This window comes from Drosophila obscura, unplaced genomic scaffold (genome assembly GCF_018151105.1).
Source record: "Drosophila obscura isolate BZ-5 IFL unplaced genomic scaffold, ASM1815110v1 contig_46, whole genome shotgun sequence".
In the NCBI taxonomy this organism is placed as follows: Eukaryota; Metazoa; Arthropoda; class Insecta; order Diptera; family Drosophilidae; genus Drosophila; species Drosophila obscura.
This window is the reverse complement of record NW_024542835.1, coordinates 3,432,592-3,447,821: the sequence shown is the minus strand read 5'-3', so window position 1 is coordinate 3,447,821 and position 15,230 is coordinate 3,432,592. Positions and strand designations below refer to the sequence as shown.

The following is a 15,230-nucleotide window of genomic DNA, read 5'->3' as shown; positions in this document are numbered from 1 at the left end:
GTCAGGGCTACTATTTGTTCCCCGTTGCTGAAGGACACTCTCACGGCGATTGCAATTCTCATGTATTCAGGGAATGCGTTCTGTTGTGAGTTTTTCACTTTAAAAGCTACCGTTTGAGTGGGAAAACAAACCTGACCAGAGATTGGTTAGAGATAACTGTTGAATGCGGGGGCAATTAGGGAGCTATCGTCACACCTCACAGCCGGCCAATTAGCGCTGTTTATGCGCACGCAATTAACAAACCTGTTAACGTCTCTTTACACACGCACTCTCATTGTCAACCTTGGGGGAACGCGCTGAGTAGTACAGGAGGCTGCAGTACACTCTCGAGACGGGCAAACAAAATGTGAACGAGTAATTGACGTTTTAATAAGTGCCACCTGACAGGTTGCAGGCCGGCGCCATGTGCCTCCAGTATCAGAACTCATACTCGTCATATCGCTCGGGTCGCAGTCCAAGAGAACAGCCTGGCAGTGGGATAATATGGATACAGGTCCACAGGTGCACACCCACAATTGTACCTCTTGGCATTGTCAGATGGCGCTGCTGGCAAATTAAATTAAGTTGACACAATATAAGAGCTGGGTATCTGTTCGCATTGTTCCACTGGCACACATCGCGTATGCGTATACGTAATTTGAAGATATAAATGTTGATTCACTGCTGACAATGCTCATCTCATCCTTTTTGGCTGTTTGCCCAGGTGAATGTGTCTTCCAAAGAGAAACATATTATGTATACCGCTTAGCAGAGTGACAGGACAGTCAACTCTGAGTGACTGACAGTGTCACTGCCACTGTTTCACTGAGACTTACCACAGTTGACGATGTGTACAGAAGAGCATAGGAATATGGAAGAAAAACAAACCTTCAAATAATGTGCCTTGACTAAGTTGTGTTTGTAGGCCAATCAGTTTTCCATAAACTTAACAATAGAAAACTAGAAATAAGGCTACATTTAAAACTAAATTTAAGGGTACTTCAATACCAACTTAATATTCAGTAATAACCTTGAACGAAAAAAATTAAATAATTAGAAATGAAGTTCCTTCTTCCAATGTTTCTTAAAATTTCCATGAACATCATTGCAAATAGATTTGCACACACAGATTTTCGTCCTTTATGGAGGCGGCAGGGGGTGGGGCGAAATCTGAAATACACTAGTAGCAGTGTGATATCACATGAGTTTGGAAACCAAATTTGGTTACCCTTATAGTCTCTGAGATCCAGGCGCTCAACAAGAGGGACGGACGGACGGACAGACAGACATTGCTATATCGGCTCGGCTATTGATGCTGATCAAGAATATATATATTTTATGGGGTCGGAAACGTTTCCTTCTCTGCGTTACATACATCCACTTTTACCACAAATCTTATTTACCCCTTAACTCTTCGAGTACGTGTACTCTCTTCCTCGCGCACGTCCAATAATGATGCTGTCAATGGCATCTAATGATATTCAAATACGTTTCATCGGCGGTAGTCATCTGAAAGATCTGAGTCTACGAAAGCACAATTTTATACGTTGGATGCTTACCCTGCGGTATATACTTTTCGCTTACCTCGTCATGGAATTCCTTATAATTTCGTAGTTCCAATGGAGCTTGAGTTGCGGGATCCCTCACTGATTTCAGTACGTCTAAAGACTTTTTCAGGAAGTCACGGGAGGTGAAGCGTGGTGTAATTCCCAAATTAATTGTCTTTAGTTTTCGACATCCTTGAAAGATGTCAAGGAGATGACCAGCAAGATTATTATATCTAAATTCATGATCCGTGGTAATTTCCAGATTCTCAAGATTAGTCATGTTAGCCAAGAGGGGGACGATTTCTTTGTCTTTGAAGCCAAACTTAAGGCTTGTGATTGAGTCCACCTGCACGAGGTGGCGAGCCTCTTCAGGACCAATGGATGTGTTCTCTATAACCAAGTTCTTTAATTTGGTGGAATCCTTCAGTGACAGTGCCCGGAAGAGAACTGCTAGAGAACCTCTTTCGGGGTCAGAGGAGAGAATCAACTCTTCTAAATGCAAAAACTCTGCCAATCGCTCAAAGCCCTGGGTATCTTTGATTCGGAGCTTCAAGGACTTCAGTCTCGGAATGCGAAGAACAAGGCTTAGTACGGTAGCTAATTCCTGACCGACTGCCGGACCATCGATAGTTAGATTCTGAATCTTTGATTCTCCAGAAGATGCAACAGCAGTGAGTAGATCTACCAGAGAGGCTTCACCTTCCCTAGTTGTTATGCCCAGATGCTCGATGCAGTTTCGCTGTGACAATACATCGAGACCCTTTGTGCTGCAGAACCCGCAGTCGAGTCGCTCCAAGGAACTTATAGCAGATACGTTGGTGACCTCTTGGGGGGTGAGACTTTCGCCCATTACAGTCAGATTTCTTAGTGCGGGGCACTTCCTGGCGGCAAGAGTCCGAAGTAGGCTCCCTAAATAGCCTGTTCGATGGGAAACAACAATGAGCACTGCCAGATGGGGAAGTTGTTCCAGCTGTTCTATTTCCATGTCCTCAACATGGGATAACCCGCAGGTCAGTGTTCGGAGAGACTTCAGTTTAATCACTTCCATCAGCTCTGCATAGTTCACTCCGTTCGGAAATATCTCCAGTGTCTGCAGAGTCTTCCCTTGACAGGTGGCCAGCTGGCCCAAGAAATCGCGCATGAAGCCCTCTTTGTAGACTCCAGAAATAGTAACGTGCCGCAAATTCTGCAGGCTAGCTAGGGGATTCAGTCCAATGCCGTCAGGTAATTCATTGTCCGTTTTGTTAATAATAGTCAATTTCCCGGTGGACTTATCGAACGTGATGTTTCTAGGAGATGGATGGATAGAAGAACAGTTTAAACTTTTGCGATCGACCTATGATTTGTTTACAAACCTGCGAACCTGTCCACTCCATTCTAATTCATTCCAAACTTCGAAATTGCTTAAATGGAGTAAGTGTTGGAGACTTCGTATATCGGAGATGGGGCCTTTAAATTTTGTCAACGAAGTAATCTTGGCCAATTCCGTAGTCTCACTAAAGTCGAGCAGCGGGCTGTACGGAATGCACAGACTCTGTAGATTGGAATTAGTTCTCATCGCTAGGGCGGCAAAGAGAGCCCTCAGTTCCCCAACTTCGTGGTATTGTAGTTCCATATGGTTTACAGATTGAACGCGGGCTAAGGATTCTATCGCGAGTTTATTTTGTCTAAAGAAATCCATTTCAACGAGCAATTTATTTTTTTCACGATTCCCGAATATATTGCTGTCGTTGATCCGTATATTAAGTTTATCTTGGAAGGCATCCAGCATTTCGATGAGGATTTCAGACGATTTCATGTCGACATGACCGGAGTGGTTTGGATTACACTTGATGTGAATTTCAGCCAATTTTTTGCAGGACTTTATAACCGTAAGGACCAATGGCAATATCTGGTCTAGCCTGTCATTGGCATTCAGGTTCAGCTTTTCGAGTTCGGGGAGCTGAGACAGAAGCAGAATGTCCAGAGAATCAGCGAACTGACATTCCAAAGTTCGCAAAGATTTCAGGCGAGTCAGTTCCTTTGCCTCCACGGCATCAATCTTTCTTTTCAAACACAACTTTTGTAGCGTCTGCGACTCCCTCGAAGCCAGAGCAGCCAGGAGGCCCTGAAGGGATCCTGGAGATGATGTCACATTTCTAATAGTCAATTCCTCGAGCTCGGGTAGCTGCGCTAGGAGCTCAGCGTTTTGAGTTTTGGCAAATCTACACTCCAATCTCTGGGCCATGGCCTGCGTTTCATTGTGGTCCAATGGTACATTGTTTATGGACAAATTTTTGAGGACTATGCTCTGATTGGCGGCCAATGCCTCCAGCATAGGCTGAAGAGTGCCTTTTCCTCCCGTTTCATTATTCATGTATTCCAGAGCTCGCAAGTTTTTGTTCAGGCGGCAGATTTCAGTCAAATCAATATCCATCTGCATATTTAAACGGAGTACCTCGAGGCTTCCAAATCCTGCCATACCTTTTACGGTGAAGCCTGAAAATAAAGAAATGTTACGTGCTACAAATGTAAACCCCTAGACCTAGACGTATAATGCTCTCACCCCGCACATCAATGTCTAAAACTTTCAGATTTGGCTTGTTTTGGAGTTGATCTATCACGGTGTGAAATGCTTCGAAAAGATCACTGTGGAATGATTCCGATTCGCAACGCAATGAGACAGTGGTCAAATGTGCGTCCCTGATGGCGTGGCTGAGCTCCCTCCAGTAGGTTTCCTTTTCTTTTGCTGACTTTCTCTTTAACCGGGCATTCACATCTTCAAAGTCGATGTGAGTTATGTCCCTCGGAAAGCGCACATTTTCCCAAAGCCTGTCATATAGATCAATATTCCATTCCTGGATCAGATCGTCAAACGTTTTGCAGCAAATGGCCAAACTAATGAAGTCTTCATACTTGATTTCGACAGCCGCATTTGGTTTCTTTCTCTGGCAGTTATTTTTTATGTACTTAAATATTTCAAATAAGCACTCGGTGGGCAATTCAAAAATGCTCACTTCACTCATTTTAAGTTAGTCACGGCGTTTAATTTGTTATTCGTGTTTATTTTTATTTATTTTATTTTTTTTTATTCAGACGTTTAATGATATTTTATATTTTTATTTAACTTTTTTGTTTCGCTGGCAAAGTTTTTGCTTGTCTAGTGAGTGACTCATACACATGGACGATTAGTTTTCTTCTGATATCATTTACTCTATTAAAATTTAGAATTATAATTCATTGGTTAATATTTTATATTTTTATTTAACTTTTTTGTTTCGCTGGCAAAGTTTTTGCTTGTCTAGTGAGTGACTCATACACATGGACGATTAGTTTTCTTCTGATATCATTTACTATATTAAAATTTAGAATTATAATTCATTGGTTAATACGGCACCAAGTGCATGTTATATTAATGCAACGAATACTTCATAATTGCACTTTAAGGAACAGTTTTACATATATATAAACTGTACGGATAATTTACACGTCTCTCTAGCACGTCAACGTTCTCCGGAATGCAGCTACAGTGTCTGCTGCCGGCGCGAACAACAGTTCGCTGGGCTTGTGAAAGCTTTTTATACTGCCTTTTTTTCCTGGAAAGATTGTCTTTATCTGTATGGTTATCTTATCTCACTTTTGTTTGACAAGTGTCGCGCTTCTACTTTTATAGCCGATACTCAGTATGTATGTGATTGAGCGAAGAGGCTTTCGAAGTTCCACCGTTCAGAATCCCAAATTAAAGACGTTAGGCAGTTCCAATTTCTTCTCGTATATATTTCGGGGTTGTTCTGGGCTTATATATATATATGTATTTGTATCGCGTGCAAAACCGGCCGTTTGCTTGTGGGTGAAGAAGCGCATTGAATATCGGTGGTACTCAAGCTGCCGAGGGCTGTCGGAGGCGAGAGCGGGAGCGTGATCGTGAGCGTGGGCGGGAGCGGGAGCGCAAGCGTGGTGAATATGCGCTCGAGAGCGCGTCACCGGGGGAAAAAAGCTCCTAAGCGTGAGAGCGAGAGCGAGGGCAACAGCTTGCGTAGCTGGATTGCTAACAGTGGTGTGGCTGGAATGCCCACAGAGCTGTTGCCCCGCCAGCGCCGTCCTCACTCTAAACAGTATGTATTTAATCTTACGATTTATTAAACCTCTCTCTCTCTATCGCTGTTCCCAAAAAATTACGTATTTATATACGTACACCGATAAAAAAAAGCCCTGAAATTTTAATATTTTAACTTAGATTTTAATATTTATGCCATTGATTTTCATCCAAGAGTGGTTGTATTAAAATTGAATATTTTTCACTTACATTTTTATATAAATATGAAAATATTTAAATTTAATATATTTCATATGTTTCATATTTAAATTTAATATGTTTAATATTTAAATCTAATATGTTTCATATTTAATTTAAAAATATTTTATGCCTAAATTGAATATGTTTCGTATTTCTATTGAGTATATTTCATTTTTGAAATAAATGTTTATTAATTTCCCTACGCGGACTACATCAAGTCCTCATGGTGTGAAATTCACACTGTGAATTGTTTAATGTTTTCAACTAGAAATAATCACAACATGGGTAGAACTGCATTGATTGTGATTATGCCCTTGCGCAAAGATAATTTAACTTTGTGTTCAAGGCTGCAGCAGCGTGAACCAGTTGGGAATTCGAGGGACATACAAAAAATAGTATAAACATATTTAAATAAATACGAAAAATATTTAATTTCATTAAATTTGGAATATTTAAAATAAAAAGATTTCTTTTTGATTTTAAAACCAAAATTTTGAAATCAAGTCATAATCAAGTCATAATTCAATTGAAATATGAAACATATTAAACTACAAATTTGATACATTATATTTATTTTAAAGTGTTTTTTTTGTATTAAGATTAAATATGACCGTATTAAAAAAACTATTTTAATACAATTATGTTTGAATCAAAGTGAGTTCTATTTAATTTTACTATGTTTGTATTTAAAAATCGCATTTTAAATTCAAATATGATTGTAGTTATTTTTACTATGCCTTTTTTATATCACTGTACGACATAGCGGACTTCCGACGCATGTTGCTGGTAGAATAGTTGTTCTACCTACATGATTGTCCTCAATTGTCATATTACCGAATCCACCGAATTCATCAGTCTATATGAATAATAATTCATTGAAATAATTTTGTTCATTAGTTTCTAGACCTGTGACTGGATTTATCATCTTCATTGAAAAATAATACCCATCTTCCCCTTGCCAAAATAAGATAGGATATTGTAACGCTTCATATGATCGATGTGTTTCGGGTACACGCTGCAGTTGATTTCTACGCCGATGTAAAACAATATCTCGGTTTTCTAAATTTTCACCCACGACGACAATAGCGACTTCGTCGCATTAAAACGTCTCGCGTATTCTCCTACAGGCGTCTTATCAGCTTTGACGACAATTCTGTGGTTATCAAGACCATGGGTCTATGCGGTCGTGAATAATGCAACCAATTCGGACGTTTGGGGTCCACAATGGTTCACAATTCGTTATGTTGATGGAAAAACGTTTGGAGTTGTTCCACTAATTGGTCTTTTCACTGAATTGTTGTGATCGCTGATCGACTTGTCTTGCTGAATCGACCATAAAATAAATTTGAAAAAAGAAGCAGCTGAAAGTGAATTTCTTCATTCTGGCTATAATTATGATCCGATCTGATTCAGATTCGGCAGTCTGGTAGATATGGGCATTCTCTACGATAATGCGTTTTTAGTTTTATCGTATCTTTAAAATTGTGGCTGCCACAGATTTTCGTCCTTTGTGGGGGCGGAAGGGGGCGGGGCGAAATTTTGAAATACACTTGTAGCAGTGTGATATCACATGAGCCTGGAAACAAAATTTATTTTCTCTAGCTTTTATAGTCTCTGAGATCCAGGCGTCAAACCAGACGGACAGACGGACAGACAGACATGGCTCTATCGACTCGGCTATTGATACTGATCAAGAATATATATACTTTATGGGGTCGGAAACGTTTCCTTCTCTGCGTTACACACATCCACTTTTACCACAAATCTAATATACCCCTTAACTCTTTTTTGAGTACGGGTATAAAAAAAAGACGGACCAGCGACCAACTAATTGAGAATTCTGACCAACATGCGAATGAGGTCACATGGTGACACTGACACAGACACAGTGTGGGGGGAAACGTCGTACGACATTGCTCATGTGTCCCCTAGAACGACCTGTGTGGGAGGAATAGTTTGGGAGTGGGTGGAGTTGTTTTTGTGCTCTAATTCGTTTAGTTTTAATTAAAATTGCAAAATGTTGCCGTGTGATTTGTGGGCTCTTGTTTTTGTCTAGCTGTTGACACTTGTTCAAGTGTTCCTTCTAATTTGGATAATAGGCAAACAATTATCCCACATTTTACGGCGTATAATTTGTCACAACTTCATTTTGGCTTGGAACTTGAAATTTTAATTGATATGTCCATGTACGCAGTGTGTGATTAGTTGGTAATCTATAAACTGTACAGACTGTTGGTCATTATCTAGTACCTTACGCATCGTACATATTTACTCATAAAAGACAGCCGTACATATGTATTTCTTGTTTTATCTTATCCTGTAGAAGTGGGTGGCACATATACACAGTACTGGGTGCCAGAACCAACAACATCCAAGACATAATGCATTCATGTTTAGTCCTTTATGTCCCCTCGTCTAGGGGTTCCTTGAAATGACACGTGTCTGTGGTTGCATGAAAGTTTCCTGGCACAAAACTATTTTGTGAGTGCAGTGGGCAAACATGAGCAGGGGGGTATGGGTATCCTGTCTCAGATGTCTGGAAGATAGTCCTTTCGGTGTCTGAATTCTATTTTCTATGCTTCATTGTCTTGCAGTAAATAAAGTGAATTGTTAAAATGTTTATGATCCAAAGAAATTTTAAATTCGAGCAGCAAATCTTTCAAACTACTCTCATAAGATAGAGCTTCCTCAAGACATCAGCGACCTATGAGCCTCAAAATCTTGTTTGAAGAAAGTAACTAAAATAAATGCTTACTACACACAAGGCAGCAATTTTCAGAATATGTATGTATATATTTGGGCAAAGTGTGCTCATGAAACACCAAAGTGCACTTAAAGGGAGAGGCTTGAGGCAATTCCAATTTACTTACAGCCACATGGATGCATAGGCCAAAAGAATATGCGGGAATCAGGGACCCACCCTTCAGCTCTTTGCATATGTGGGATAATTTTAAGCCGGATGCAGAACAAAAGTTAAGAATAGATTGTCATGGCGAGCCAAAGCTAAAGAGAGAGGCGTGAATGCCAATGCGATGGAGCATTATGGAAATGCAAATTTTTTGATTGGACCCTGGCATGGGGGATATGGCAATTTCTTTATTTGAGTTGTCGGTCGGGGGCCTGGTCTGTTCCGGTTTATTCTTTTATTTTTTGGAATCTGTCGATAGCTCAAAGCTGCGGGAAATTGTACAAATATTTCAAAAAATTAAAAACCATAACAACGGCAATCGCAGACACAAAAGACTAGACTCCGCGTCCGTCCGCTAACGAATCGAGGACTGGGCCCGCCCGCGCCAATTGCCATCAAGCATCGTCATTATAAAGGGTCTCATGTGGAGAGGGCGGGAGGGAGTGTGTGTGTGAGGGCAGTGTTTTATTGGAATTCATTTGTTCGCACTCGAATTAATGCCAACAGCGTTGTATTGTTCGAGTTTGGTCTGAGGAGCTTCTGTTATTTAAAAGCCCGATTTTTGGTCTGTGTTTTATTGTCTATTGGTAATGCTGCTCCCAGGACCGCCACCTGTGCTTTTGTAATAAATATTCATTGTTCAATGCTCTTTACGTAGAGTTTTAAAATTTATTTTAATTCAGATATTCGTATTAAATATTAACCACTAACCATTTATTTTCCCACTTCGGCGTCTACACCTGGGCTATTTTTCTATCCGCTTCATTAATGATTCAGTTAGCAGGGAAACAACTTCTAAAAATAATTATAAATGTGTCTCTTCTAGTTAAATATTCATGATTATTCTTACACGTTAGACATTGAATATAACAGGGTTGACAAATTAAATTAAACCTTTCAAATACCCTCAACTTAAAAACTCTCAAGCTCTTCGATAATGCCAAGGGGTATCGAGTTCGCTTGAATGGAATCGTTCTCTACGCTGCTTGATTGCGGTCTTCGTTTTCGGTCTGCCTTTGCCTCATTCACATTTTCCGCGTAATTGCTGATTTAAACTCGACTGAAGGCAGGAGAAAGACACGCTGTCAGTCGGTTATTATTCGATTTCTGATTTTTTTGACATGGAGTTCAATTTGACTGTGGGAAATATTTTCTCCAATCAATTTGGGATCTACTGAAATGGAAGAATATACTTTGGGTCAGAGGTACAGGATTGTTGAGCATAATATACGAGCATCGTACAAGCATCTATTTTAAAAAGAATATAAAAATAATATAAAGTGGCAGTAGTGTATATTATGCTCAACAACGTATTTAGTATAGATGTTTTGCGAATATTAAATTAAAGGTTGATAGCATGAAAAGATAATATGAGATGCATACTCCTTTGAAAGTGAAGATGGAAAAAAGAAAGAAAAGAAAGAACGTAGAGTAGTTGAATTATATGAAAAGGATATTAATGAAAGTTCTAACAATATTAAAAATACCCAAGTAAAGTGTCTGAATGATGTTTAAGCTTGTTGAAGCGTAATTTCCTCCCATGATAAAACTCGAATTAAAATCAGAGCTGTGGCACTCCGTCATCTTTCCTTTGAAACTGTGGCAGCATTTTAACTATCCCTTACATATTTTAAAGCAACAATCTTACCCAGACACAAGAAATTTGTGTTTTTCCATTGTTGGTACTCAACGGAACGTGAGTATAATATTTATAAGAATTTATACAACCTATTTGAGACCACTATCGGTTGACACCTTGCCCAACACAACCTGGCAGTAATTTCTTGGCCCATTGGCCAAAGCCTGGGCCTCACAGAGAAGGGAGCCTGTCTCAGCAGGTGTGCTATATTTCTCCCACAAGAGGGCATAAAGTAGGAATAAACTGACCGTACTTACAGCCACATAAATTTCTGGCTATCAACACTCGCACTTGGCTCTGCGGGAGCACCTAAGCGAGAGAGAGAGAGGAAATGAGGTGGAAAACCTTGGAAAAAACACATCTACGTTTCTAGGTATTTGGTGTGTTCAAGAGTTCGCCTGCAGACCTATTTTTTTCTCTTTGATGTGCAAAGAGTGGGCGCAGCTTGTGAAATTGCATTGGGAATTATCGCAGCAGCCAGCTTATGAATGCTCGTGGATATTTATAACATTCCTATGAGTCAGCAGTACATTTAAAAAGCCATTCCCAGAGAAATATGAAAATCAGCTCAACAAAATCGCGTATGCCAACATTAAATCCTTTGCCAACTATTTAAGTATTTGTCAAATCCTTGGCATAAAAATGGTATGCTTTCCGAATGCCTCGCAGTAAAACGGAAAATACTCGTAGGGTCAGATCCTTTAATACGGCGTAAAAGTAAAGGAAAGAGAGCAAAGCCAGCGACAGTGAAGGCAGGTCGAATCAGGGATGTTGGAATTATTTTAAGGAACCCATCTGGAGGTTCATGGTGCACAAAATATCATCCCCAGCTCACATGGGATGTGCCCTGCTGTGTTTTAGCTTGACTATTAGCATATTCCCGGCCTGCCGCTGCCACTTAATGGTGCAGAAATGTGGCCCAGAGTGTGGCCAAAATCCCGGCTACTTTCAGGCCATTGATTATGCGAGCTCTTACCAGATTTTGTAGTCCCCTCTGCGAGACAGTCTACATACCTTGTATCCATCCATCTATTTATTTTCTTTCCGCTGATTGTTTCCGTGAGCTGCAATTCCATGTCTGCGATTTTCGCTTGACGAATGAGCACGAGCACGAATGGGAGCATATCGATCCCGGTTATATTTACCAATTTATTCATGTCAAAAACGTGAACAGAAACTACAAACTTTTGTACAGCAGCCCCATGCGGGTGCAGTGGGGTGTTTTGGATGCTTTCCCGTTGAGCAGACACTTCCCATGCAGAGATTTTCATCTGTTTCTGGTTTTGGCTGGAGTTATGTTTCTGTTCCAGTTTTTGTTATGCTTTCATTACAATATTGCAGGCACCCGAGGTAGTGCGAGTGCATGCACATCAATTTCCTCCATTCAGAGCGCTCACTCATCAGAAAGGGGGAAAAGCCGAAAAAAAACCAAACCGAATCACGTTGAGGCAAGCCATTCAAATTCAGAAACTTCTGCTGCCTGTCTGTGGATTTCCAATTAAAATATAGCTCAATCACAGGCATTGAATGTGATTAATCAATCATTGGATTCGACTCATCGTCTGATTATGCGCCAACCAAGTCAGCTCTTCTTCATTGGAAGCTCTGTCCTTCGCCCATCGTTACGCTTTCCTTTCCTTCTTTTATTTAGTTTTTCTCGATTTTCTCCTGCTCGAATCACAAAGGATTAAATTAAATATTCTGCTAATCAGGCGAAAGAATTGTTGCGCAGTCTGCAACTAAGCGCCGGATCTCGTATCCACATCCCTCGAGATGTCGACAGTCAAATGATTACCAATTAAGTATTCAAAATGTCTCTCTTCCCCTCTCTCCTCATGCCAATTAAAGTGGATCCAAATAAAAGGCAGCGGCAAGTCCCCCTCGAAGATGTTGAATCAGGTTCAATTTTTTCTCCTTTTATCGGCTCTTTATCTAATTTCGAATTGTGGAGAGCACCTTTCACATTGAAATTTAATTAGCGCTGGGATTTTGCCTTGCAGCGTTGCATAAACGGAGAGAAGAGGATTTGTGGCAGCTGCTTAAATTCGCACCAAAGTTTTTCCCATTTTTCTTTTACTTGAGCAAATAGGAGAAAAAAACTACTAATTATGAGTAATTAAGTTTTCTTTTAAATCAGACTTCAGGCAAATTGTGAGTTGGGTCTGTGAGGAAAATACACACACACAGCTTGAAGCTGCCAGCAGTCATCAGACCCAATCTTAGTTCTAGCCACAAAAGTGTTCCTGCTTCTTCCCTTCCAGTTGACAAACAAGCCCCCGCACACAGCGCAACTTTGGCCGCAAAAACTGTCGTACTGCCTGAGCATTCAATTCCTTTGTTCCCGCAACCAACCAAACTCCTGAAAACCTATCTGGAAACTCGATTTTTGTGGGGTTTTGGGGCAACTACACCAGAAGGCTAGCTTGAATTGAGTTGAGAAAGTGGCCACAAGCCGAGGATACAGCAGGTGCCATCACTTTATTGATCCCATCTTAAATCGCAAATCTCATTATAATTTAGCTTAAAAAATGAGCACAGCGAAGAAGCACTCAAAATTGCGAAGCTAAAAGGATTAAATCGTTCGTAAAACAAGCTGTAAATCGCGTGCAAGCAAGCCCTGTAATAAATGCGGAAACATACGCTCCATCCAGGCGGAGATTCTGCCATCCGTGATATCCCTGGCAGGTGCCACTAGAAGGGTTCACATATCAGGAGCAGGAGCAGCAGCCGCTGCCACCTAACGGGCTATGCTGATTTTTGCGGCTTTAAGTTGGAGCCGTAAAGTAGATGCGCCCAACGTCGGGTGGTTATGGTTATCCAGGCTGGCACACATACGAATACTCGTGGTTGTACTCCTACTCGTACACCCACTGCCAGGCAGCTTTGATTTATGCAAACAGCCAACGTGATGTGAGGGAATTAACGCGTCTGGGAGTAAAATTGTGCTAATGGCAATGGCAACAGCTAGCAGCCAACAGCCCTCAGGCAGAGGGGCAGGGGATGATGCGGCTCCGACTTTGAAAACTAAAATTTTTCACATTAATGCAAATGGCTGTGACTGGAGTGCCGGAACTGCATACGAGTGCCAGTATCACTAAGCACTAGGCGGGCCCCTTCCCGGCAGTGGAACGAGTGCATAATGGGACGTATGCGCAGCGCTTTGAGTTGCCAGGCACAACTCCAATGCAATGCTCGAACAAATTCAAATTAGTTTGCTTATAATTATATTAAAATAACAGCGATTTACATAAGTATTTTTTTCAAATTCAAATTTTATATAAGAAGATACAACGATATAGTCGATCTGCTTAATGATGGAGTGTCGTGTGCTTGTTGGGGGGGATATGGAAAATATTCTCTTTGGTAGTAAAAGAGGTTGGAAAGTCGCTGCACTTGAACGTCGATAAAGATTATATGTAGATGGTAGCAATCATTTCTGTTGGAATTTTACTTGCATAGCTCAAAGACTTATTTGATATACAACTTCAGCTGACCAATTAATTTTTATTTATGTTTGTTTGCTCTCCAGATTTATTTTTGTGTTGTGTTAAGATAAATGTGGTGCAGAGTGTAATAAATCTACATAGATATATTTTTAGCTACATTTGCATCTACAAATATACATGTTAACCCAGCAGACAGACGACCCACAGTGGCTAAAATGAACTGAAAGCTTTATGCTGGTCGTAGGTAATTTATTTCTTGTTTATTCCCCACGACTGTGTCGATTGAATATTGATCATGAAGTGCAGCACGTAAACGACTTGTAGACGAGATGTATATCGATTTACATCAAAATGTATGTCATGGAGTGCAGATTTACAGATTTTCAGATTAAAGATGAACAGAAACTGTGCTCGAAGGTTAGCCTTCTTTTCCTTAAGGACGAAGACCTTCATAATTAATTGCATACATTTTTAAAATGGTTGAGGGTTTCTCTCGCTACTCAAGAGTTCCACGAAATTTTCCTAAGGATTACTTACGTTCTATTATAATTTCAGGCTGAGCCTCGGCACTTAATAATTTTGTTTGACTAGGCAAGTATCCATCCATTTACATCAAAGTAAAGTAAATTGCCTGCTGCCTCTCTCACTTACTCCGAATCCAATAAAGCAATTTTGTATTGTCAATTTAATAAAGCCTTTTATCGAGTGTATATAAGTGGATTATGCCCGTGTCTCCGTGCTGGAGGAATATTTATTATTAGAAAAGTTTTACGCTTCGCTCAACCCCAAAGTGGAGGATGGCGAAGGGAAATTCCGGATGAACAGCTATGAAACCGTCCAAGGAATTGATATTTATTAATCTTTCAATTAAGCTGCTAAACCAGTGAAAGATACCTTCAGCTGCAAGTCAAATGGAGACAAAGACGAGTAAAATTGAAATGAAATTCGAACGCCAACAGTTCCATTGTCCTCCGACGACTCCCGTCTGTTATGGCAACAGGTTTCGTCACGTCAACCAAAGAATGCCTTTTCTTTCATCAAAAAACAAAGGACGACAAGGCAGCCATAATATTTTCAGTCTACTTGCCTGCAGTTGCACTGGCACTGGCAGCTGCTGCTCCTTCTTGCAACTGAATTGTTGACAATACAAAAGAAACGACAAAAATATGAAAAGCGGTGCCTGTTCCAGTCCCCTAGCATCCACAGCACCATCATCCTCCTCTCCCCCTCTGCAGAACAGAGCCAATTGGAACGTGCAATTATTTAACCCACATTGCTGCCGCCAACGCCACTCCGATAAGGTTAACTGGCTCCACCAAAAGTGTTGAAGGCCATGGCATAGGCGTAGGCCTGACACAGCCCCAGCTAAGCCTTTCATCCTCCTCCTAAAAGGCGGCCATTGGCGGCAGGCAGAGAGGGTCAGGAAACGCTTGAA

General features: G+C 40.7%; 1 protein-coding gene and 1 pseudogene across 2 annotated transcripts; both read right to left on the bottom strand.

Annotated features, from left to right (window-relative positions):
* Window positions 1-1,328: 1,328 nt before the first annotated feature.
* On the bottom strand, window positions 1,329-4,713 carry LOC111080322. Of its 2 annotated transcripts, none has more exons than XM_022375877.2 (4): window positions 4,072-4,713; window positions 2,882-4,004; window positions 1,564-2,815; window positions 1,329-1,503 (listed from the first exon to the last, which is right to left on the bottom strand). In XM_022375877.2, the coding sequence occupies exons 1-4, from the start codon at window positions 4,529-4,531 to the stop codon at window positions 1,441-1,443; spliced, it is 2,898 nt and encodes a 965-aa protein (XP_022231569.2). In that variant the 5' UTR covers window positions 4,532-4,713; the 3' UTR covers window positions 1,329-1,440. The 2 variants fall into 2 exon arrangements, with proteins under 2 accessions (XP_022231569.2, XP_022231570.2); XM_022375878.2 differs by having other exon boundaries at window positions 1,329-1,497.
* A 1,261-nt stretch (window positions 4,714-5,974) lies between these two features.
* Window positions 5,975-6,128, bottom strand: LOC121404903 (annotated as a pseudogene).
* Window positions 6,129-15,230: the final 9,102 nt, after the last annotated feature.